Below are 26,281 nucleotides of genomic sequence, written 5' to 3' on the forward strand. Positions count from 1 at the left end.
ATTGGTCTAAAGATCTCTTGGATGAGGAAATTCCCTTTGCCAGTGAAGACTGGCACTTACTCTGTGACTTCTGGACTTGAAGAATTGCTTGGAGACTGAGAGATCAAGGGACTTGTTCAAGGTCACACAGCAGTATTTGTCAGAGCCAGGATTTGAACTCAGCCAATCCAGTCTATAATGCGTGACATCTAGCTACTCTACCACTCTGTGTTTTTAGCAGAGGTTTTAAAGTCAGGGATCTGTTTTTTTTATTTAAAAAATGTGAATCATTGTATTTTAATATATTGATTCTCTTTGAATCTCATGTATTTTGATTTAAACATTTAAAAACATTCTGAGAAAGGGTCCATAGGCTTTTTCAGTCTGCCATTTTTGTCCATGATACTCACAAAAAGATTAAGAACCCTTTCCAAAAAGCATCTCCCCCCTCTCCCTATTCTCCATGGTACAAAATGGAGATGATAGCAATCATAGTTGTTCATCTGAAAAGGTCGATAGTTTCTATAGAATTAATAATATTTTAGAGAATGTTATCCAAAACACATCTATTAGGAATTAGCATGTTTTAGTTAACAAAAACATTCATTTTTGCAGAAATGTCTTAATTATCTATCTTTCTTAGCAGTGAACACAGTCATTGGATTTCCTGAAAGCCAATCAAAATTGCCAATTCTGCCAAGGGATATGGCAGTTTTGTCTCTTTTATAAATCTGTTCTCAAAGTCCATTGGTTAGTAAAACTAACATTCCAAAAATCTCTAATACCAGTTTTATCACAATGCAATTGTCTAGGAGTCAAGGAAGCATGCCAAATAATAAAATGATAACATGAGGTCAAATGATAAAATATAATCAAGAAATATTAATGATAAATAGCTCTTTGTACCACTTCCGACTCCCTCATGGTCCAGTGTCACGTGCTGATTGCTGCTAAATTCAATTTCTTCAATAGAGGCTCTTCCAGTGAATACCGTTGTTTCAGGGATGGGTAAAAAGACTTCTGCTAACAAAGTAGTGCTGCCATAGCCAACTGTTTCATAGACCTAAAACCAGGAAAAAAACCCAGTCCTAAATAAAGGCAATAATAATAATATAGATCATCTTTTATGTAAGATGGTAGTACTGACAGGTCCCTTTTCCTTCCTAGTCAGCTTCTTACCTGTTTTCTGATCTTTTCCTGGTAGCTGGAATACATTTATGCTTTTTCCATCTGGTTCCTCTTGTAGTAATATATTTTCAAAGCAGCTGACCTGGCTTACAAGTATAGTTTGGGATAATGGAATAGAGCCAATCTACCTGGCTCATGTGAGGTTTAAACCAATGACCTTGCCTACTGGGATGTTTTAACTAATGAAGTTAATGAACCATAGACAAATAAAGAATGTACCATTAAGGAGAATATTCCCTTGGATATATATGAAAATTCATATAGATTACTTAATATAAGAAAGGGGGAAATATATTAAATATATATTAAACACACAAAACCATGAGACTGTATGGTTTACCAGATTATTATTTTGTTAAGCTATGAATTATGAAATCTTGAGAAAATAACAGAATTATAATGCTATATTTGAATTTTAAAAAATACAGCATTTAGTTAAAAGTAAAAACAGCAGATGCTAACAATAGAAGAGATGTATTCTACTCAGCTCAGTCATGATTTCAGAGGGCTGATTAAGATGCATGCTACTGACAGAGAGATGATGAACTAAAAAGGCAGAGCAGACATATTTTTAGATATGGCCAATATGGAAATTTGTTGTGCTTGTTTTTGCCTATTTATTATGAGGGTTTTGTTGTTGTTTTTGTTCTGCTCCCTAAGACAGAGGGGGGAGGAGACAAGAAAAAAAAAGAATGCTTAATGATTTGAAAAAAAAATTACAAAAAAGAGATAAGTTCTGAACCCACCGTGTGAATTGTAACCCACTAAATGAAGGATCCTGTAGACTGATGTATCTTACATGAATAACATGGTATCAGCACGTCATTCTATATGTGCCTTTTCCTTTGTAGAGTATGTAGTATAGGCCAGTAAACAGCATTTGCAACATAATTGTAGTTATGGAAAATGGTCTTCTCTTTCTTGTCACAGAGAACAGGAATATAAATGAATTCAGAAATTCAATTGAAAAATTTACTAAAGTTTTTTCTTCTAACTCTAGCCTGAAAGAGCCAATTAATTTAAACCAATAATTTCCGAGGGAAAGGCAAATGATTGAAATGCAATAAAGACTAACTAGCATACAGTAATATCTGCATTCAAACTATAAAGGATTTGCAAATGGTTGATGTAGTCAAGTCTTCATAGTTTGAATGTTAAGCAGAATAGGATCATATTCCCTGACCTCTTTCCTGGAATACTTTCTTATTAGACACCTCCTTCCTGAAATTATCTGAAATACTTAAAGGCTCCTGAATATCTGCCTGCACAACAGTAAACAATATGGACATATGTCTTGCATGATAATATATGTACAACCCAGACAAAAAGTAAAAGAAAAAGAATCTTTTCACTATGTGGTGATATCCTGCTAAAACATATGTACCCTACAGCTCAAGCATTGCTTGACAATATTCCCCCAGCAGCAAATATGGCTGTATGAAAGGCTAAATGTGTAGTATAAAAGGCTAAATTGCTGAAATTCTGGCTTCTAAGGGTATATAAAGAGATTTCTCAAATTAGGGGGTTTTTATTTCAAAGAAGACACACACTGCTCAATCAAGTTATTTTATTTTATTTTATTTTATTATTTTATTTTATTTTATTTTTTTAAACCCTTGTACTTTGGTGTATTGTCTCATAGGTGGAAGATTGGTAAGGGTGGGCAATGGGGGTCAAGTGACTTGTCCAGGGTCACACAGCTGGGAAGTGGCTGAGGCCAGGTTTGAACCTAGGACCTCCTGTCTCTAGGCCTGGCTCTCACTCCACTGAGCTACCCAGCTGCCCCGTCAATCAAGTTAAGTATACAAAATGTTCTAATAGTCTTAGTGCAGGTTTAACCTATTAGAATTTAAAATTTTATATTAGCTTTGACTTTTCACCTAATCTATAAGCTCTATGAAGAAAGTCACGATCTCATGCTTCTTTTGTATGTTCCATAGTGACTACCATGGTGTTTGGTACATAGTCAGTGATTCTGGAATGTTGAATGAAGCTATTTTCACCCTTTTATCTCAGCCTTGAAAAGTTAGGCTGACTTCCAGTGCCAAAAAACATGAACCACTACCACAAGGTTTTCATGTTACTTTGTTTTACTGTTTCATTGGTTGTAGTGGTCAAATTTAATCAAGGGATTATTATTTGAGCATTATTAAGAGTAGAAGATGGACCTGTCTTTCAGAAGAAAATGTCTTTCAGGAGTCCATGGTTCCACTGATATTAGTATTTCCTCTATACATGTAGATAAAACTCTTTATTGCCTTTAATAAATTGTCTCAGTGGCTATGGCCAATAAGCTTCATCTTCACTGGCCGACCACTGGCTTCTTTGAACTTATCTAGGTGAGTCCTTGGACCACAGATAAATAGTCCATTAGTTGGCTTGTATCTGAAATTTTTTCAGTTTTGTAGGATTTGTTGGAGGGTATATTTCACCCTATATACTCAGAGAACAAAGAGCAAGTCTTCAAAAACTGAGTCATCTACACACTGTGATGAGGCATTGGGATAGTATATGTGCTTTTTTTTTAAACAATTTTTTTTATTATTAAACCCTTAACTTCTGTGTATTGGCTCCTAGGTGGAAGAGTGGTAAGGGTAGGCAATGGGGGTCAAGTGACTTGCCCAGGGTCACACAGCTGGGAAGTGTCTGAGGCCGGATTTGAACCTAGGACCTCCCGTCTCTAGGCCTGGCTCTCAATCCACTGAGCTATCCAGCTGCCCCGAGCATATGTACTTTTAAAATGTTATTGTACTCCTAATCAAGACTTTTATTATATTTCAGAATCATAATGTTTTCTGTGAGATTGTCTATCATAATGTGAATGAGGAATTATTTTTTAATTTATGTTCAAATTTTTGGAAATGTATCTGTTACATAAAGCAAGGTAGATCAGAAATCAGAATAGCAATCATCAATTCTAAGAAGTTGAAACAATAAGGTTGTATTCTTTATTTTTTCCTTTATATTTAGAAAAGAAAAATGCTTATTTTAATTCAATACTTCGGTATTGCCTGCTTTTATTATACAGATAAACTAATCACTGGAATCTTTGGGGAAATGAATTACTATAACCCTACATAAGATTCTAGGGAAATTATTTATTTGCATTATATTTCTTTCCCTAATTAAAAAAGACTCCAGATTTTTACTTCTGTAATTTTTTATTTTGTTTTCAAAACTTATTTAACAAATATATATTTCTTGAGAGAGATCCCATCCTTGTAGAATGATTTATAGGCTATGTGCACTTTTAGCTTTTGACTTAGTATCCATGCAATTCAAGAAACATTGAGTCCTAAGAAAGAAATCAAAGTGTCTATATTCACATAAAAGTGCCAGGTTCTCTGAGAGCAGAGAACATGTTAGTTTGGACATATTACTTTCACCCTATTTATACCTACATAAGGATCACATCTTGCAACTTCTCCATTCTTGGTGTGCTCATCCATTTTGCTCTTTCTTTCCATTTCTATAGCCACTATTTTAGTCCAGGCCATTATCATAATATTCTTGGATGCCAGCCTCTCAACTGATTCTCCTTCCTTCAGTTTTCTTCACTCCAACCCATTCCATACCCAGCTTCCAATAAAATCTTACCCAAACATTTTCTGTCACAAAACTTCCTGGCTCAAACATGGATCCCTATTCACAATTCTCTTTACTCCACATTCAGATCTTTCAACAACCCAAATCATTGACAGCTCATTTGCCTAGTGTAGCCAAAACAAGAATGACAAATGACTTTCCTAGGCTAATATCTTCAAATGTTTACCTCATATAAAGCCTGTCTTAATGGAACATGGGTTATTTCCACAAGCAAACAATAATTGAGTCAGCTAGGAGAGAATTAGATGGCATATCTGTCCAACTAATTATAGTTTTTTCTCCTCTCCTCAACTCTGTGGATGAGCCAGAGAAATCCAGAGAGACCCAGGGAGGAGAAATTAAAACGATAAAGTAGTAGAAAATGCCAACTGGGTTAAAATGGAAGTTTCCATTTCTCTTTCCCCATGGCAGCAGCATAAAAACCAATCATGCTTTATTATTAAGGAGAATTTATGTTTCTAAAGAGTAGAGGAGATGCACAATATTAGACGCTCATTCTTGAGAACCTTAAAGATGCATCTGGGGTCAAAGTCATAGATGTGGGTGGCAAGTTAAGAAATAGAGGTAATCATCATAAGACATTATGATTTCTAGGCCAAATTTCAGTGTTGCAATAAGCAAAAGGCTTACTTTATAAGGGAAATGAGAATCCAAGAATTACTTTTCAGACCTTGATGCTCAAGAGCTTATAATACCCCTGAAGCTCAACCCTGTCCTACTTCCTGAGTCTCTGCCCTGGTACCACCGTTATCCCGGTCTCAAAACCATGACATGATATTTGTTAGATCTCTGTTTTCTCTCTCCATATCCAAACTTTCACCTAGTCTATTCAGTGTTCTTTGTCATGTTAGATTTCTTTTGATTTTCTGTATCTAGGGCTACCATCCTAACAGACAATCTCATGTCTTGATTACTCTCACAGTGCACCTAATTTATTTTCCTGTTTCCAGTTTCTTCCCTGTTATCTTGCCCTGCATTATGGATCTTTAAACTTGGTTAAGAAGTTTATAGTCTAGTTGGGGAAAACACATTTAATTCAACAAGCATCAACAACTCCCTGGACATGAATCAGTTAGATTCCACTACCCTGGTACAGCCCTCATTACCGTATGCCTGGATTATTGCAATAGTCATTCTTTTCCTGTACCTTGCCTATTACCTTATATTGATTTCTAAGTGATTCATGAACAGTAGTTATTGATGCTTGTTGAATTAAATGTTTCTTCCAACTAGACTATTAATTCTTAAAAAGAGTATAGATTCAGAACAAGAAATCTATGTTCAGACATGGTCAGTATGGGATTTTGTTTAGCTTGTCTATATACACTTGCTATAAAGGTTTTCTTTTTTTTCTTTTTATTTCAGTGAGTGGTAGGACTGGAGAGAAAATAAATGCTTGTTAAATGAAAAAAACTATTTTAAATAAGAAAAGCTTACAGAACAAATATTAGGCATCTCTTGTATCTTCTCCTTGCACAATGCTTGCCACATAGTAAGCATTTGACTAATCAAACATTTTAAATGAAATAAGAGTTGATTAATCAATTAATTCATTAGATTTAGAATCTGTGGGTTTGTTCAAAATGGACTAAACATTAAGGTTAATATTTGATAGCCTTGGCCTTACATGCACTTCATAAGGTATCATCACTTTTTCTCCTAAAACTGCCAACAATTCCTAAAACATTTTCTAATTCCAAGCTAGCAATTGTATGGACATTTTCCAAAGAGTGTATTACTTTCCTGATGTAGATAAATATTCCCTGAGAACTGAAATGCAATATCTCCCCAAATTAATTTCATCTGTAACTTCAGTCATTACAAATTATTCCATGAATCCACTACAGTCCATGATCAGTTATGAAATCCCCATGGAAAGCTTTAGTATTTAGCCAAGTTTAAAACTTTAATTAATTTTGATTTTTTAAAAAGATGCTACATAATTTAGATCTTAGCATTTGGGCCAGCTATCCTAAACTATGTACAAATAGATTTGAGAAATATTATAACTTTATCTTTTCATGCAAAAATTATTTCATCACATTTTAAAGAGTCAGTTTTAAAAAGTTATTCTAAATAAAATGAAAATCCTAATTGTGACACAGCTTGCTAATAGATTCAATATTATGAAACATGCAACCTTTCATGTGCAGAAGTATGTGCTGTAGAATATTCATATGCCAATGATTAATGAAGGATTATAAATTCAGACATGAAAGAGACTTCAGATCAATAAATTCAATAGTCTTATTTTGTAGAGGAAAAACCTTAGACTTACAAGGGGCAGAGTTTACCCTTGTTCACTAAGGCATTGAGTGGCAGAGCCAGGACTGAAATCTCCAAGTCTCCTGGGTCTTACCACTGCACCAAACTGCTTCTCTACTACCTCTACTCTTATGTTAGTAGATCTTTTCTTCCTCAGACTTTATATGGCATTTTGTAGCTCCCGTCATATTCCATTGCTTCATAGCTATTACATATTTATACACATGCCAATCTCCTCTATTAGATTTTAAGATCTTTGAGAGCAATCATCATGCCTTAATTATTTTCGTATCTCATCTAGAATTTTGGCATTGTATATAATAGAGGTTAATACATTCAACAAATTCAAGCCAACACATTTTTATTAAATACCTCCTGTGTTTGAGGTACTGTGCAAAGAGCTAAGGAAATTCTATACATTTTGATAAATAGATAAATACAAAATTCAGATGGTCCATGTCCTCATGGAGCATATGGTTTAAGAAGGGGATAAGAGACCTGGGACATCATCTAATGTAATATATGATATATAATCAATATATTAGAAAGGTACAACACTGCTAGGTTAGTTTTTGGGCGTGGGTCATAAATATTTGGTGAATGAATGAACAAAGAAATGGATGGCATTTTTAAGATGACAAAAGAATAAATAAAAATAGTAGGTAATCCAACATTTTCATTAATAATGAACAGGAAAATAGTTAGACAGAGGGAAGGAAGAGAAAAGACATTATTTTCTTTCTCAACTTTTTTTTTTGTTTTTTCAATTGAGACTTATTTCTGTTCCAAAGGCTATAGTCCTTACTATCTGTTGCCTTACTTTCATATCTTTGCTGTGCTTCCCTCTCTTCATTCTAGCCTTTCTATCTGGTCTTCATGGGCTATCCTTGGTCTTCCTCTGGTCATCTTTCCCTCTGCAGGGGAGGAATGGGAGGAAACATTAATGATTATCTGCAAATGTGCTTATCAAAGCTTTGTAGAACTAAAAGCTATACAGAGTGATCTTTGTCATCAATTGCAATCAGAATCATTCAGAGTCAGCAACCTAAGATCCTATTTGGGCTGAGTCTTTTGACATCTCAGGATCCCCAAATCTACTTTAAGGACCATTAGTAGAAAGATTGAGATTCAGAACAAAAGAAAAAAACCATATTAGGTGATTTACTGGGTAGAGATTCATTCATTAAAATGGCTTTCTAATTTGGGATGTTCTTTAGTCTCATAAAATTATCATCTCTTTTCAGGGCTTGCTTTAAGGAGATCTTAGATCTCCTAAAGAATAAGTAGAATTCTATATCTTTGTTAACACATTTTGGAGTTTATTTTTGGTAGCATAAATTTGGTGCACTCAAGCATTGACTCATAGGGTCTTTTGGAAAAGGAATTTAGAGACAATTTATTTATTTTGAGGTTAGAGACAATTTAAATCAACATCCAGTGTAAGATTGTATCCCCTCCATACCATTCCAAACAAGTACAATGACTGGGAATTGACCGTTTAAAAGAAAACAATTGCCTTCTGTTAAACCGTTTGTTACTGGAGCTGGGATTATTCATCCTAGCAGCATTACAGGAAAGAAAAGGATCCACCATTTAAATTGTTCTGCTTGAAAAAAGCTATTCAAAAATGGAGTTGAGACACTGGATTCAAGCACATCAAGCCTATCCCTGTCAAAGCTCTCCATTGAGTGGCAATGAGATTGATTGTATCTCCAAACTGACCTACTAGCTAAACAATTTACTTCTGTGGTATATAGAGCCATCCTCACCTCTGTGAATGGCAATAGGGGAAGTAAAAGGAGCAGATTAGGGAGGGGACCGTTTTCCTAAAAACAATACTCAATGGGGCCAGGAAGAAATAAAATACTATCAATAAAGAAAAGTCAGATCCTCCAAATATACTACTAAAATGTAACTGCCTCAAAATGCTTTTTTTTTTAATCTTTAAAACATTCTCCCCTTCTTTTTTTTGTGTTTTAGGTCCATATAAAACTCATTGTAAGAGAAAAAGAAGCTGTTTTTTTTATATTTTCTGAAAAAGTCAGGGTTCATTGGAATTCTCAATTACTTAAAATTTAGAGGAAAATATTAGGATTCATCCATGAAAATATCCAGTTTTAATCAGTAGCACTCTACCTACTTTAGTATTCCAAAAAGTGCTTTTAGCCAGATGTTTCAAACTCATGACATCATAGAGAAAATGCCATTTTAATAAACTGAATAAAGGTCATATTACCTAAACTCTGTAATTATTTGAAAGAGCTCAGGTTTATCTATGAGGAATAGACTGAATATTTTCCTTTTTTTAAAAAATTCTTCTTTGAATGAGACAAGTGTAAATTAAATACAATCTTAAAAACTATTATGATGATAGGATTATGCAGAGCTCTGATTATGAAAGTACATTCTTGAGTATTGTGCTGATATTATTGATTAAACTGTTAGGAATAGAGTGGGAACAAAAATTTTACCTCCTAATTCTTTTAATTTTATAAACTAAAAGTATAAAAAGAATGTTTGAAGAAAGGGAAAAGGGTAAGATGGAAACACATTTGTTTTTCCAGTTTATGTCAAGGAGTCAATTACTCTCCTTGTCACAGTTACTTATGGGTAAATGTTCTTGAAGGTTGTCTTTGGATCTTTCCAACAACCCCCTTTAAGGGCCCTTCATCCTTTCTCCCAGTACCTCCGGTGCCAGTGGAGTCCTGTAAGTAGTGGTAGCAGGAGGAAAAGTGTTCTGGAAGCAGTAGTAGTTGGGATTGGTTTTTTTTTTTTGGTACAATAACATTTAATTTCCTGCTTACTTTTCTCTTAAGCACAGATCACTTACAAATGTGTACCTGTATAATAATTTATTTAGAACTGGAAAAGATTTTAGAAATTACCTAGTTCTCTTATTTAACAAATGAGGAATCAGAGGTCCATCAAAGAGGACTGTATTGTTCAGAGTCAAAACAGCCCATCAAAGTGAATGATATTTATTTTGTAAAAACTTTCTTTCATTTGTAAAAGTTTTCACCAGAGTATTCCCTTAAGATGGTATTCTGAAAATAAGATTTACTTAATGAAAATTCAGTTTATAAACCCCTTTTCAGGAAAACATTTATTCTGTACAATGGGGTGCCCTTGTAATACAGATCCTCTGATAGGCTGTTTGGTAATGTCAAAAAGGTTCTACCATATCTGGGAGTGATATTTGGGGAAAGGAAAATAGGTGTAAAAACAAAATATATCAATTTTAAAATATTTTTAAATTAAAAAAATTTTAAAATCAATTTAAAATAGTGTTCTATCCCTCTTTGGGATTTGTAATGGAATAGATCTTCCTGGAATTTTCTGAGTTATGCAATATTCTACTTTAGAGAGTAAAAGATCTTAATGAGAGCCTTGGTTTAGACCAGTGATTCCCAAAGTGGGCGCCACCGTCCCCTGGTGGGTGCTGCAGCAATCCAGGGTGGTGCTGATGGCTACAGGTGCATTTATCTTTCCTATTAATTGCTATTAAAATTAAAAAAATTAATTTCCAGAGGTGCTAACTAATATTTTTTCTGGAAAGGGGGCAGTAGGCCAAAAAAGTTTGGGAACCACTGGTTTAGACTCTTCTTCCAGCACCATTCTACTAAATTGCCAGCTTGGTGAGGATTAGGGTCAGAATACAGGGAAGGATGGGAAAAAAGTAAGGAGGAGCATCCATACCTTTCTTCCTCTTATGTGTGGCTCATCCCCCCACCCCCACAGAGTCCAATCTATCATCTAGCCATTATAATCTTCCCAAAGGAGTTAGCTACTAAGGTTAAAGCTACTGCTTTCTTCTCTTTTAGTAAAATTTTTGTGATGATACTAATAAATTAAACTCATGGTTTATGAAAAGCTCTTAAACCTATTATCATATTTTATCTTCCCAGAAGCCCTATCAACTAGGTATTATCTCTGTTTTACAGATGGAATTGAAGTTCAGAGAGAGGAAGTGACTTCCTCAGCTATTAGATGATAAAGGTGGGAATCAATCCTAGGTCTTCTGACTCCAATATTAGTTCTCATTTTACTAAATTATATAGCTTCCTCCATTTTAGTCGGAGAATCTTGAAGACTAGAGACTATATCTTTAATGCTGGCATTCAGGCATAATTCCAAAAGGCACCATTGAGGAGATATTTTGGAACATCCTGGATACATCTAAAATCACATTACCCTCTAATTGTGGTACAACTACCTATTCTTAAGCCTATCTCTACCTATGACCATGCCAGGAGTTGATAGCATATTTTTCCAGGAAAAACTGATTCAACCCCAGTGCATAAACAATAGGTTTTAGAAATAAATGTTTCTCTCAAAGCCATTTCCATGGAATTGACAGGGCTAATGATTCTTGCAGCAAATCCTGAATGTGTTCTGTCAACATCACAGACATGGAAACACCCATGGACTCCACCTACACTTTTCAAAGGGCAGACAAATTCCCCTTGAGATTCTATGCAGAGTCACAGAATCTTGGGAGTTAGAACCAATCTAGTCCTATCCACCTGAAGAAGCCAACAGCTAATTTATCTTCTAGACATTATAAATGTTATCTTAAAAAAACTGAATCCCATGCCTTTTAAAACATCTTAAATAATTTACTAAAAATTAAATTTATTACCTGAAGTGTTATACTCTCTGGCCAATTATGTATCTGCAAATTGAAAATCTGTCCAAAATGAACTCGGAAGTCCATGCCTATTTGGCGACTGACTGTCCGTGAAACTTCTTTGTTGTTGAAAAGGACTTTTAAAAACACTGAACGCTTCTTTATGTCCTCTCTTCTCAAGATCTCTGCCCTAGGAAATTAGGAAATTAGAAAATTAGAATCACATTTTCACACAGATTTAGAACAAATTTTGATAAAGACTATTAAGAACATCTGCCAAATGTACAAATAATCCACAGAAACTAAAAAATGTTACCTTAAGTTAAAAAAAACAAACAACCCTCCCCTCAAATAGTTTAAGTTCTGACCATTTGGGACTTTATTTTTGGTGCACATTTACAATCACCATCGACCCAAAGAGCCAAATGACCATGCCCAGTAGAGCCTCGTATAATAGTATCTTGCTTAGTTGTTGTCCTTCATACTCTTGACATCACTATGTCAGGGTCAATATATATTGGCTGATTAGACCAATAAGAACTTAGAGAAGGCTCTACCAAAATTGGGCACAAATAGCCCATACGAACATTTGGGATGGAACCTAGTATAGTATATTATTCTAACACAGAAAGTAGAGGTTGAGTAAAGAGTTACTACTTGCATTGAAAGAAGATATGAAGGGTAGCTAGGTGGCTCACTGGATAGAGAGTCAGGTCTGGAGTTAGGAGGATCTGGGTTCAAATCTAGCCCCGACCACTTCCTTGCTGCATGACCTTGGGCAAGTCTCTTAACCCTGTTTGTGTAGCCCTTGCCCTTCTGTATTAGAATTGTTATTGGGCCAGAAAAGTAAGAGTTTTTAAAAAACATGAGAATTAAAAAAAGACGCTGTGCTAGGCTTTGTAGATAGAAAGACAAAAAGAAAAAGAAAGTCCTGCCTAGATAGCTTTCATTTTATTAGAATATTAATCTCTATTTCCTTGGATGTTTTGGATCTCTTTTAGGACCTTATTAATTTCTACATTATATTTTGAATATCTCTGACTCCATCTTGCCAACTTTGTATATTATTAGCTCATTTCTCCTTAGCAATTACATAGTAACTTGCTTATAATAAATGCTTAATAAATGGTTGTTGTATTGAATTGAATGCTTATTATGCAGCCAGGAGAGTAAAAGTGTAAATGTGGGTGGTAAAAATGTCTTTCATACAAACAGAAAGATTAAAAAAGGAGAAAACAAAAATGGCGGGCTGTAGTTTCCTTATATACATTTATGATGTTCTCAAAACCAGCTATTGACATAGAATGCCCCTGAAGAAAGCCAGAGTGTTGACAAAAGGGGGATAAAAGGTCCGCTAAAACTAGGCAAGTAAGGTCTGAACCAGGTTTGAGGTTTCTAGATAGGCAGTGTTGAAATTTTTCATACTCTTACCCAGATATGTTCAATTTTTGATGCAGTTTCATTAACATATTAATGAGCATTTAACACCAATTGGCAAGAAAATGTCACCCTAAATCCTAGTGAATAGTCAATTTAGTTGGATGGAAAATAATCCAAAGTCACACAAGGGGCTAATGAATAGTTTATTCCCCAATTATCCCATGTAGTCAGCTGAAGTCCTTTATGTGTCCTGCTTCACTTATCACTTGAGAAAAAGGGGAAAATGATGGTTACTTGTGGTTTGGCTTAATTTAGGATGAATGCTTTAAATCTAGATACCGCAATGGAACATTCAGGGAGATAGCCTGAGACAGGGAAAGGACTCTTAAATGCTTTTAAAGCAAGAATCTTAAAGGTGGACAATTGGAGCCCACCTTTTTCCTTAAAAGACCAAAATGTAGAGTTTCATGAGTATAGTTGTTTGGATAGTTTAAGGAATATTATTTGTATCTCAGAAGTATCCAACTCCCAGCCACAGCTTATTTGTTTACGTGTAGGATTCAAAAATAAATAACTGTTTTAAAATTGTTATGAAAGGGAAGAAAGTCATTACAGAACAATTTAAAAGTAAATGAACATTTGATGAGACATAAAGTTGTCACTAGTAAGCTACTAAAAGACTGAAATGATCCATGAGACTCCTAACAGATCATTTCTCTAGGGAGGTAACTGACTTATTTGAATTACAAATATTTTACAAAATGTTTTACAAATTTAACAAAAAATTACAAAAATTTTCTTAGACAGATTCTCCTAGTTCCTTCAGTACTTAATGGATGCAAGATAAGTTCCCTTCCAGATTGTAAGCTCTCTGACAGATATGGGAAAACAATAACAACATCCAGCATAATCCTTTTTCAGTGTATACAGCCACACCTTCCCAACCAGACTTGTAATTTTATTTATATGGAAACTCCCAATGAGGACATTCTCTTAACCAATGAAGATTTGTGGGAAGCCAATAAGAGAATAGATAAAAATCTGAGACTCCTCTTTTGACCCCTTTTGTGATCCTTGTGATTTCTTCTCTGTATTGTTCCAATTTTAGTATATGTGCTGCCAAAGCAAGCACCAGAGAAGAAATCACAAGAATCACAAAAGGGGTCAAAAGAGGAGTCTCAGATTTTTATCTATTCTCTTATTGGCTTCCCACAAAGATTAGTAATTTTTTTTAGCTTGAAGTCTTTGAGAGTTGTTTGTAGCCCTAGGAGTTAAATAACTTGCCTAAAGGAAGTACATTTCAGAAGCTGGACATAAAACCAGATCTTCCAGTCTCTGATGTTGTTTCTTCATTTACTACATCACTGTTTCTCAATGTGTGCATATATGTATATAAATTATAATGCTTTGGGGGTAATTTTTAGACCTCCAAATAAAGTTTTGCTCTAATGTTCCATCATTGGGGGTGGAGGTAGGGAAACTAGCTCTGGGATTTTCAAGTGATAGGATGATTCCAGTGGAGCCCCTATTCAGGGACATTCTATACTAAAGGCTGATCACCAGATCAAAAGTGTTTTTTTTGACCAAAACAATTTATGAAGAATCTTTATTAAGCAGAGAAAATTTTCAATTTGCATTGGTGGAAGAAGTATATCAATGGTCTTGAGAATCTCTGTCTTTGACTTTGTGTACAGAAATATGGCCAGCTAAAGTTACACAGTGGATAGAGTTTTGAGCCTGGAATCAGGAAGACATATTCCCGAGTTCAAATCTGGCCTCAGACACTCACTAGCTGTGTGACCTGGGGCAAGTGATTTCACCCTGTTTGCCTCAGTTTCCTCATCTGTAAAATGAGCTAGAGAAGGAAATGGCCAACTACCCCAGTATCTTTGCCAAGAAAACCCCAAATGGGGTCACAAAGTCAGCCATGACTGAAAAATGACTGACATAAATAGATTTGTCCCTATCTGGCTATCTCCTTTAAGCCCTCTAGTTTTAGGGATGTAGTCTACATATAGACCAATGTGGGATATAACTATAATATGCACACATCATTTATATTTATGGGTAGGTAAAGAGTTCTAAACAAAAGAAAGCTATGGATCAAAGATTCCTTTAAAGTTTGGGAATTTCTCACCTTGGACAGAGCTCATTTGGTGTCACACTTCCAGCCAGGCTCAGCTCAGGAACTAGAATCGGCTCTCCAGGTTTCCTCCTGCTGTGTAAGGCTTTCTCTCTAACCTGTTGTTCTATTGCCAACTTATCAACAGGTTCTGGAGGAGTGGGCTTCACAGGCTCCTTACCATATTCTGACTCCTCAGCTACTTCATCTTGTTCTTCTGCTGTCTTTTTTTTCTTTTTCCTGATCCTCTGCACAAAGAAAGTGAAGTTACAAAGCTGAGATGGAGACTTTCACCATCCTGTGTAATCATTCTATTACGCTGCATTCTACTCAGCAACTAGTTTTTGGATGTTATTTGCGGATGTAGCACTGGGCAAGGCAAGAACTATGCACAACAAAAAAGTAAACAAGTGTAGGTCATGTCCTGCCCTCAAGGACTTTATTCTAACTGTGAAGAAAATAGAAGACTCAAATACAATTAAGCACACATATGTACAATACATATCACTATATATACACAATATAGTTGAGTAAATATGTACCATTATATATAATATATGTTATGTCTCATTATATTTAGTCTTCTATTTCCACAATCCATATACACACATGTAATATGTGCCATGAGAGTTCACTAAGGAAGAGAATTAGAAAGGGAAGGGGATATGAACTGTATCTTTCATTTGCTGATTAGGAATTTAATGCCTAAATTATAAGAATCTGTTTAGAATCATTTCACTTGTATAGAAATGCAGTATTTCATTTATTTGATTTGTGACCTTTTCAGGTTGTCTTTTTAGGAGTCAGGATAGTTTTTGCCACACTCTGATATATATATTTCCCCTTGTGATTAATGGTACACATCTGAAAAATGGCCAGATGTGATTAGGATTTTAGTCTGTAATTTGGAAAGAATAAAACTAAAAGGCCTTTGAGGGATTTAAAACCATGATCTTGTCCTCTCTCACAGCGTTCTAGTCAACTGTGCTGCCCATGGACAAATATATTTTAATAGACATGAACTCAAGATGGCACTATTGTCCTCCTTACCAGTTCTATAAGTATGTTTTTTGAGATTCAGATTTTAGTGACACCAGAAAGTAGGGGCTCTAGGTAAGAGCACTTATCCAGGCTAGGTATCCGGAGGGCACTGACAGTCAGGGAGAATGCTTGAGAACAGAGTTCTTGGTATTGCTTACTCAGCATCAGTAGCTAAACCACGGTTTTGCTTTTATAGAATACATCTCTTCTTTTTTCCCTATTGTTTCTGAATTCAATCTTTAATGGCTATGCTTTCAGCATCATCATTCTTTGAGGATTCTTTAGGAACAATACTATTCAATCATTTGACACTCAGTCATTCACTCATTCATTCAAAAGTAATGAATAGTAGGGCAGTTGGTGAGTATTTCAGTGGATAGAAAGCCATGCCTTTAGATGGGAGATCCTGAATTCAAATCTGGATTGAGCTAACTCTAATTGCATAGCCTCTTCTGCATTGGAACTAATGCTTAGAATTGATTCTAAGACAGAAGGTAAGAGTTAAAACTGAATCAACATTGCCCTCTAGTCACAAGAGGATTATATTCCTGGCAGCAGATGCCAAGAAGCCCCCAAAAGATCAACAGAGGAATAGATTTTAGGGAAAGGGTCCTGTAAATTGTAGTATCCAGATAATACATAGTGCTTGTGATAACTCTATACACAGCAATATTTATTTTCATCTTCCTTCTGTGTCAAGAGCTAATAATTTTAAAAATATGGCTAAAGAGAAATAAGGCTAAGGGATTCAGTATTCACATCTTAGCCTACACTCTTCTAATAATTTTTAATTAACTGATGGCAGGTTTAGTGAGGTTTGTGGTCAGCGATCAGGATACAAAAAAGACCATAGAATATAGGGTCCGTGGGAGGAAGGAATATGCCATTTTTAGTGGCTAGAGGGTAGGAGAGGATGGGGAGAACCACTAGTGGTTTCTTGGAGAAGGTAGGATGTGAGCTGATTCTTGAAGAAAGTCAGGGAAGGTAGGAGATAGAAACAAGGAGGAAAAGCTTTTTAGGCATAAGGGACATCAGTGTAATGTCATGGAGATTGGAGGTGCAATACTATGTAGAAAGAATGATAAGAAGGCCATTGTTGCTGGGGAATAAAAAGTAAGAAGACTGAAAAAAATATCAAAATGTCAGTTTGTGAAGGACATAAAATACTGAAGGATTTTATATTTGTTTTGGGGATAAGAGAAGGCCCACTTAGTCAAACCAACTCACCATCATCAACTCAACACATCATCAAATTTCCTGCTACCCACTGCCAAAGTTCAGCCTTGTTCAAAGTTGAAACTCCACCTACCTGTGCTTTCTTCCAGGTTTTCCATTCTTGATATTCAGTTCTATATGCTTCCATCTTCTTTTCATACTCTTCCATATGCTCTTCTAATAATTCATTTGCTTCTGCTTGAATTTCTGTTTCAAATTCCTTTTCGTCTGTTTTCCAGTCAACTTCTTCCCTTTAAAATAATTTAAAACATTTATATTTTTCCTCAACAAGTCCTTAAAGTGGGTAAAGCACATTTAGTGCTTTCAAGATGGTATTATTTCAAACCATAAAGATTGTATATAATGATGCTGGTTTCTCACTAGTATAACAAATCACTTCAAAACTCTTGGAAACTCTTTGTTTGAATTGATCTGTACAACTCAAGTGAGGTTTTGTTATTATAGTGTGAAAAATGTCCAGTGCTAGCATGAGATCAGGCTATACCAATTGTATTATTGTAGAAGCCATAAGTTCCAAGTGGTTCCAATCATCCCCTCTTTTTTTTTTCCTTCTGAAAACACAGTTGTTAAATTCCACCATATTGGGCTTCCTCTTCTGAAGTTGAACATACTTTTTAGGTGCCTAGAGCTGTCAAGCACTGATGAATTAAAAGGGCACACACCTCTACTTCACATTGACTAGATGTCCCAAGGCATAGATTCACTACTTACAGGCTTCAGATTTTGACTTTATAAATCCCTGTTTAGTACAATAAATGCAACCTGACATCTTTACACACTCAGCCGTACCTACCAGACTTAGTAGACTAAACAAACATTATTTAATTATAAACACAAAAGAGAGAAATATACACTATTTTAATTGGTATTGAGAAGCATTTCTTAAATAGATGTCAATATTTTTTCCTGAAATATACAATGTTTAAAGTGGCAGAGGAGTAATACAGAAAAACTGCAGAGAAATCTGTCATTTGGTCAGCTAGAAATTATTAAAATTATTTATTAAGCCTATTTGTTTGTTGGGTGCTGCAATGAGGGCTGTAAATGAAAGAGAAAGGAAAAAACAATCCCTACTCTCTAGGAGAGCAGTAGAGATCTCAGCCTCTGTTTGCCTAGGGCCAGCAGATAGAGTACTAGAACTAGAATCATAAAGATTTGACTTCAAATCTGGCTTCAGACACTTACTAGCTGTGTGGTCCTGGGCAAGTCATTTAACCTCATTCTGCCTTGATCCACCAGAGCAGTAAATGGCAAACCACTCCAATATGTTCGCCAAGAAAACACTATGGACTGGTGTGATCCATGGAGTCACAAAGAGTTAGACATGCCTGAATGACTTAACAAGAAAGTTCTCTAGGAGCTCACATACTTGGGGACAGTTAGCTAGGTAGAGTTCCTCAACAGGGAGCTCTAAGCTAAGTGGCAGTAATACCTTCTCTCTTTCCCATTGTCCTTTGTCCTTTCCTGGGTAATTGCTACCCAGGACTTTTCATGGTTGTTTCTCTGCTTCTATGACTTGGATAAGAGGGGCGTCACCAAGGCTTTTCATTCATTCAAAACTCAGATCAAAAAGTGAAATCATTAGAACCCTGAGCTAGCTCTGCTGAAAACAAAGCATGAAAAATATAGCAGGATATTTCTTCTTTATGATGTGATATCTAAGTAGATGATAGCATATTTTTCCTTTTAATTTTTTTGCAAGTGTATTTGAAAAAACAGCAACAAAATAACCAGTGTTCTCAGGAAAACATCAATATGATATTACAGTATCATTCTGAATCTCCATTTCCTCATTTACAAAATGGACTCAATCATACTTGCTGTACTTACCTCATAGGGAGTAAGAAACATTCTTTATGTACTTTAAAATCTTCTACAAATGTGAGATATTACATATTGGAATTTTCCCCTCTTTTTATGGAATTTCTGATACATGATTTAGTTAAGTGGGATAGTATACTATGAAAAAAAGAATCTTAGCACTGAAAGGAGTCTCAGAGGCTATTTAGTCTAAGATACTGTTTAAGAATTCTTACAGTATCTTTAATATGAAGCTATGTAGGTGGCACAGTAGAAAGAGTTCTGAGCCTACACTCATCTTCCCAAGTTCAAATCTGGCTTCAGACACTTACTAGCTATATGACTCTGGGCAAGTCACTTAACCTTATTTTCCTTAGTTTCCTCATTTGTAAAATAAGCTAGAGAAGGAAATGGTGAACCTGTTAAGTATCTTTGCCAAGAAAATCCCAAATGGGGTCACAAAGAGTCAGACACAACTGAAATAACTGAACAATAAAATCTCTAATATACAGCCTGGAAGGGAAAAGAAAACCAGAGATTTCCCTGACATATTACTTTGGAAAGGTTTAACTATCAATGACCATTCTCTGAACCACATATAAAAATAGTTCCTATTAAGAAGCACATGTGGGATCAAAACATACTTCCTCAAGAATAGTTTTATGGGTGTGTTGGTAAACTTCTGAAAGTCTCGAAGGGATTTAATTTCTTTCCAAACTTTTATGATTGTCTTAAGCAATGTTCGATCTTTTTCTTCTTCAGCATCACGTAGTCTTCGTGTTTGCCTACAAAATACATAGAATATAAAAATATGAAAGATTATCTTGGCACAAGTTAGCCCCTAAGCTAAAAAACTAGTAAGAGCCAGAGCCAAGTACACTGATCTTCTCTTGAATGGGTAAGATATTTAAACCATGGGGATAACAGTTAACAATCTAACTTTGAAGAGGCAGGATCAGAGTTCCTTTTGAGGGCTTCCCTTTGAGAGAGAGGCATATACTTCAATTATGGTTAATTCTGTTCAATTGTATAATTTAATTTAAAAATCGTTACTTTCTCTTATAATCAGTAATTAGTATTGGTTCCAACACAGAAAAGTAGTAAGGACTTGGCAACTGGGGTTAAATGACTTGCCCAGGGTCACACAGCTGGGAAGTGTCTGAGTTCAGTTTTGAACCCAGGACCTGCTGTCTCTAGGCCTGGCTCTCTATCTCCTGAGCCACCTAGTTGTCCCTATTGTATAACTCTAAGAATTTTTCTTATAGCTGGACATTGGTAGAAAAACAAACATGCTTCAGAATGACTAAGTAATAAATTGCTTTGGTGAAGAAGTTTCCATTCAAAGTAGTTATCCAAAGTGGTAAAATTGCAGGCACAGCTCACTAGATCCATACTTTCTACCAAAAAGATTTGCATGATGAATTTTTAAGGGAATTAATTAGCCACTTTTAAGAGCACAATTTACCAAGGATATTTCACGATGTACCATTTTCACTCAGTAATTAGGTAGTAATCTCCTTTTTCTTTTCTTTTCTTTTCTTTTCTTTTTTAAAAACTTTACCTTCCGTCTTGGAGTCAATACTGTGTATTGGCTCCAAGGTAGAAGAGTGGTAAGGGTAGGCAATGGGGGTCAAGTGACTTGCCCAGGGTCACACAGATGGGAAGTGGCTGAGGCTGGATTTTAACCTAGGACCTCCCATCTCTAGGCCTGGTTCTCAATCCACTGAGCTACCCAGCTGCCCCCAGTAATCTCCTTTTTCTCAACACAATATAAATAGTTGATCTTGCCAAATGAACTTTAAAAATGTTAATTTTTACTTTTCTCATCAACCTCTCACCACAGAAGAAGATCCCAAAAGATTTCAAAGAGTTCTGAGCAAGCAAAATATTTAAGTGGTGCTCTGAACAGGCAAAAAGTGTAACATTGCATTCAATAATAAAGAACAAAGGAGAAGCATGGTGCAGTGGATAGAGAAGCCTCCATAATCCAGGAAAACCTGAGTCCAAGGCTTATCTCTGATATATAATAATTTTGTGACTCTGGGTAAGATACAAAATTCTCAGTGTTCTAGGCAACTCTTTAAGACTATAAGTTTAAGACTATAAATCTCAACCGTGCGATGATCTGAGAAGATCCTGAAAGACTTATGACAGGGAATGCTATCCATCTTCAGAGAAAGAACTGTTGGATTGGATGGATATGGATCAAAGCATCATATCTTTCACAACAGTGTTTTTATGGTTTTATTTTCGAGTTTTGGTTTCATATTAGTGTGCTCTTACAACAGTGGCCAACATGGAAGTGTGTTTTGCATGACAATAAAAATAAATTTAAAAAAGATTATAATTTGCAAAGAAAATGCTGCTTTGTATTGGTAGAGGGAATTTCCATGCCTAAGAGTTCTTTATAGCAATGAAATCACAGGTCCAGGTCCTATCACCAATATAGGACAAGGGATTTAATTTAGTCATTTAATTATAGAATGTAAGATCATTGCAAATTAATCTTATTTTAGTCATTTGAGTGGAGTGTACACAAGTGAAGATGAATTATTGAAGAGTAAAAGTCTCCTTTGATTTTAGACAACTTAACTACTGAAAAGCAGACCATCTCATTGGGAATGAAATGAACGAATAGACTAATGGTTATTTGGGAGCTTGGATACTGACTGCACAAAATGGACACATCATATACAGCCAACAGAGGAATGGACATGTGATAATGACCTGGAAGTTCAAGTGGACTATTGTCCTGTACTATATATTTATTTCTCGTTAAGGTTTATTTAAGAGGAAATTGAATCAAAGACCTAAATGAAAATCCAGAGAAAGAGACATCTCACTTATGTGGCAACAGCAGGAAATGAACTAATTCACATAAATAGACTTTCCAGATAATTTAAAGCCAATATGTCTTTTATTTTAGTTATTTTGCATATAAATCTTCCTAAAATAGACATCATGTTTCCCTTCATTCTTTAACGGAACATACAAAACATAACAGCCTTTCAGTGATGACTCAGTATCACCATTAAGAATGTCATTTGTTATTGTGGGCTGTTATACAGTGGTGACTTCAGCAACTATTGAGGCAACAGAGCTGTTCACTTCTGAACTAAATGGTCTCAGACTGCTGTGCTTTTTGAATTCTTGCGTCTTCTTTTAATCCTTTTACTCCTCCATTCCTATGAGGCTACCAGCTGTCCCTTCATACCATTCTCTATATGTCTGACTCCAGCTTTCTTCCTTCTCATTTGCTGTTTCTAATTGTCTGTGGGCTAGAAAAGCAGGTAATTAAACTAAGAAGAACTTTGTCTAATGTAAGAATAAATGTACTTGGAATAAGGGTCCAAAAAGCTCTTCTGTGAATCAAATAATGAAATAAAATGCGAAGTCTCTACCAGATATTCATACAGTCTTTTTTAGCTGTTTTCTTGGTTCTCAATTATGTCATAATCACTCACATTTGCATAAGGAATGAGCTCTTCATAAAGCAAGATATGAATGATATACTCTAGTAACACGTATTTCCCCTTCTTTCCTCTACTGAAGACCTCTTCCCATGCTTCCTTGTGGTGGGTCCTCAAGGGTTATGTCAGCAGAGTCTTGCCAAATGAAAGGCCACTGGACTTGGAGTCAGGAAGACCTGAGTTTAAATCCTGCCTCAGAAATTTATTAGGTGTGTGACCCTAGATAAGTCACTTAATCTCTCACAACTTCAGTTTCATGTCTATAAAACGGCAGAATTGATAGTACCAACCTCCCCAGGTTGTTTTGGAGGTCAAATAAGGTAACATGTAAAGTGTTTTACAAACCTGAAAACATAAATTCTAGTTACTCCTCCTCCTCCTTCTCCTGCTACTACTACTATGCTCACCACCACCACTACCACCACCACCATCACCACCACCACCACCACCACCACCACCACCACCACCACCACCACTACTACTACTACTACTACTACTACTACTACTACTACTACTACTACTACTACTACTACTACTACTACTACTATTACTACTACTACTACTATAATGATCATTACCACCACCATTACTACCACCATTACCACCACCTCCACCACTGCAAGTACAATTATAAACTATAATTATATATATAGATTTAGTAATGGAATGCATGTCTGTTATTTGAGGTTCCAACCTTTCTGAATTCCAGCGATCTCATCACTGAATGGGCTAGAGACTGAGAAATGTTTACCTGAAAGAACTCTGAGTTATAAAAGGATTTCCAGTTTGTAACAGTGGAGGATGAAATTATAGTTCTTTGAAATACCTTCTCTTCTTTTTTATGATCCAGGTCAATATGAAGATCCAGGTATCTAGGTGGACAGTGACTAGAACACTGAGCTTGGAGTCAGAAAAACCCATCTTCCTGAGTTCAAGTCCTACCTCAGACACTTAATATCTATATGGCCTTTGAAATGTCACTTAACCCTGTTTATCTCAGTTTCCTCATTTGTAAAATGAGCCAGAAATGGCAAACCACTCTAGCACCTTTGCAAAGAAAACCCCAAGTAGGGTCTATGAAGAGTTAGACATAACAGAAACATCAAACTATGAAGACCAGCTATGCATTTAAGACATTGTATGTTATAATAGAAATGAAGAAGGCTGACAGAAGTGTGAATAGTGGTTATCTAATCTGATCAAACCTTATTTATTTATGTATTCATGTATTTATTTATTTTAAATTTTAAAAATTATATATTTAATAGCTGCCACCACCAACAAAAAAATTTAAACAAGTATGTAAAAAATTACAGCAAACTCACTAACTCCCCATTGTTTATGATATGTAAATTATATATATCTGACCAAACTTTCAGAGACTCCCTTGGGAAGACTGGAGGAGGAGGCAAATAGAGTTTGATGGCCAGAGGCAGAAAAAACCTTATGTTTACCTAGAATCGAAAGCTTGGAGCAATTTCTCTACCTACACATGTGCGAATAACTATGTGTATGGACATGCTTTTATCCCAAAGTATAAAATATGATTTTTAAGTTTTATGAGCCATGTTTTTGCATAGAACCAATTAGCAGCTATGATTGATGATATGGAAAATGGCAGACGATGTGGTAAAAACAGAGCAGGCAGACTGGATTGATGATTTCATTTGGTATGGGTAACTCCTATTTGAAAGAGATGGATTGAGATGTTAAATGATTTCCCATTATGTGTTGAAGGTGGAACACAAATGCATTTTTTTAGCTGCCTGCTTTTTATTCTTTTTCTGGAGAGAAAAGAGTTACTTTTTCAGGGCATCTGAACTCAGGACCCCAAGACGATAAGGTATTAGGTATTACTGAATTTGAAGCGTATTCTCAGTACTTATGCTTTCTATTAGCTGAGGGTTTTTTTTTACATTTATAGGAAGGCTCTAGAAATTCCATACCACAATGAAAAAAAAACTCCAGTGACCACAAGTTAACATTTTACTCACCAAATTTCAAATTTATACTTGTTCATGCGTTCCTGAGCTGTGTGACCAGAGCCATGGGGTTTGGTGGAATCAGGGACAGTGTGAACAGCATTCCTCAGTGCATTGAGCTGAAAACAAAGAATGCCAATTCTGAGTTAGGAACCTTTTTGAAAGAACAATATTATTCATTCTGAAGGACTTATGAGAAAGAATGCTATCCACATTCAGAGGAAGAACAATATTATTCACAATAAGCAAGGCGACTGATTGCCTAATGCCCTGAGGAAAAAGAATCAAATAATGCAACGCTGACAAAATTTAATCTCAAATTGGGACAGCCTTGGACAAGTGTGAATCAAATTGTGAATTTGATCTGCTTCATCAGGTCATCTAATTTATTCCTAAGTCTTTGAACAAGATTTCACAAAGATCAGGAGAGGGAGAAACATATCTATTTCTTCAGTCGTGATAATCTGCTTAGTACTGATGACATTTTTTTTTTTTTTTATTTTAAACCCTTAACTTCTGTGTATTGACTTTATAGGTGGAAGATTGGTAAGGGTAGGCAATGGGGGTCAAGTGACTTGCCCAGGGTCACACAGCTGGGAAGTGGCTGAGGCCGGATTTGAACCTAGGACCTCCCGTCTCTAGGACTGGCTCTCAATCCACTGAGCTACCCAGCTGCCCCGTACTGATGACATTTTAATGTGTGTATAATGAGGGCAATGAGAGGTGTGTGTGTGTGTGTGTGTGTGTGTGTGTGTGTGTGTGTGTGTGTGTGTGTGTGTGTGACTTAGAAATATCGGTGGTACAGTAGTCAGCAAGATATTTGTAAATCAGAGAATCATAGGGTTGAAAGAAAACTGAGAGTAGCTTAAAAAAAAATACTTACCTTCGGTTTTAGAATCAATACCAAGATTTAGTTCCAAGGAAGAAGAGTATTAAGTACTAGACAATTGGGGTTAAGTGGCTTGTTCAGGGTTACACAGCTAGGAAGGGTCTGAGGCTAGATTTGAACCCAAGACTTCCTGTCTCTAGAGATGCTTCTTTACCCATTGAGCCACCAAGCTACCCCCTGAATATAGCTTTTTGAATACAGGAAGAATCTCATAGAAAGTATCTCATATAGAAGGGTAATCCATAAAGAAATCTTTTTTCTGTTAGGAAGAATTTTAGCCACCTTAACTTACTAAAAAAATCCAGCTTAAAAGAAAAGAACCAATTATAAATACCTTCTCTGTGAGAAATTTTGTCTGGTTCTTCTGACGTCTTGCTAAATATTGATCATATAGCTGACCCAGTTTGGCCGCTAAAACATGTTCACGGCTGAAGCAGGGATGATGAGTAAATATTAATCCCGAAATGTCTATGTCCAGTTGGAACTGACCCAGAGAGTCTCCAGAACCAACAATGTACTGGTTTTTGTATGCAGAGTTGACTGCCTGAGAGTGAGAGAGAAAAAGAGAGAGGAGTTATAAATCTCTTCAGATAATTGTTCTATGGTGTGCCCATACTATATTACTATTACATACTATTATTAACAAATATTCAGTTAACTTTTATACAATACCCCTTGCACACACAAGTTGGAAAA

At 35.7% G+C, this 26,281-nt stretch overlaps 1 protein-coding gene and 1 pseudogene across 1 annotated transcript in view; both read right to left on the reverse strand.

The window, feature by feature from the left end:
* The window catches only part of CC2D2A (coiled-coil and C2 domain containing 2A), a 139,394-nt gene that overhangs the window by 59,265 nt on the left and 53,848 nt on the right, over positions 1–26,281 (reverse strand). The window contains exons 12-18 of the mRNA XM_044682298.1: positions 25,920–26,129; positions 24,709–24,815; positions 19,889–20,029; positions 17,518–17,674; positions 15,183–15,415; positions 11,678–11,855; positions 886–1,042 (exon numbers count right to left, since the gene is read on the reverse strand). Coding sequence (XP_044538233.1) covers positions 886–1,042; positions 11,678–11,855; positions 15,183–15,415; positions 17,518–17,674; positions 19,889–20,029; positions 24,709–24,815; positions 25,920–26,129 — 1,183 coding nt within the window. The remainder of the gene's footprint in view (positions 1–885; positions 1,043–11,677; positions 11,856–15,182; positions 15,416–17,517; positions 17,675–19,888; positions 20,030–24,708; positions 24,816–25,919; positions 26,130–26,281) is intronic.
* LOC123253148 lies at positions 14,081–14,177 on the reverse strand (annotated as a pseudogene).

Source organism: Gracilinanus agilis, chromosome 6 (assembly GCF_016433145.1).
Source record: "Gracilinanus agilis isolate LMUSP501 chromosome 6, AgileGrace, whole genome shotgun sequence".
Lineage (NCBI taxonomy): Eukaryota > Metazoa > Chordata > Mammalia > Didelphimorphia > Didelphidae > Gracilinanus > Gracilinanus agilis.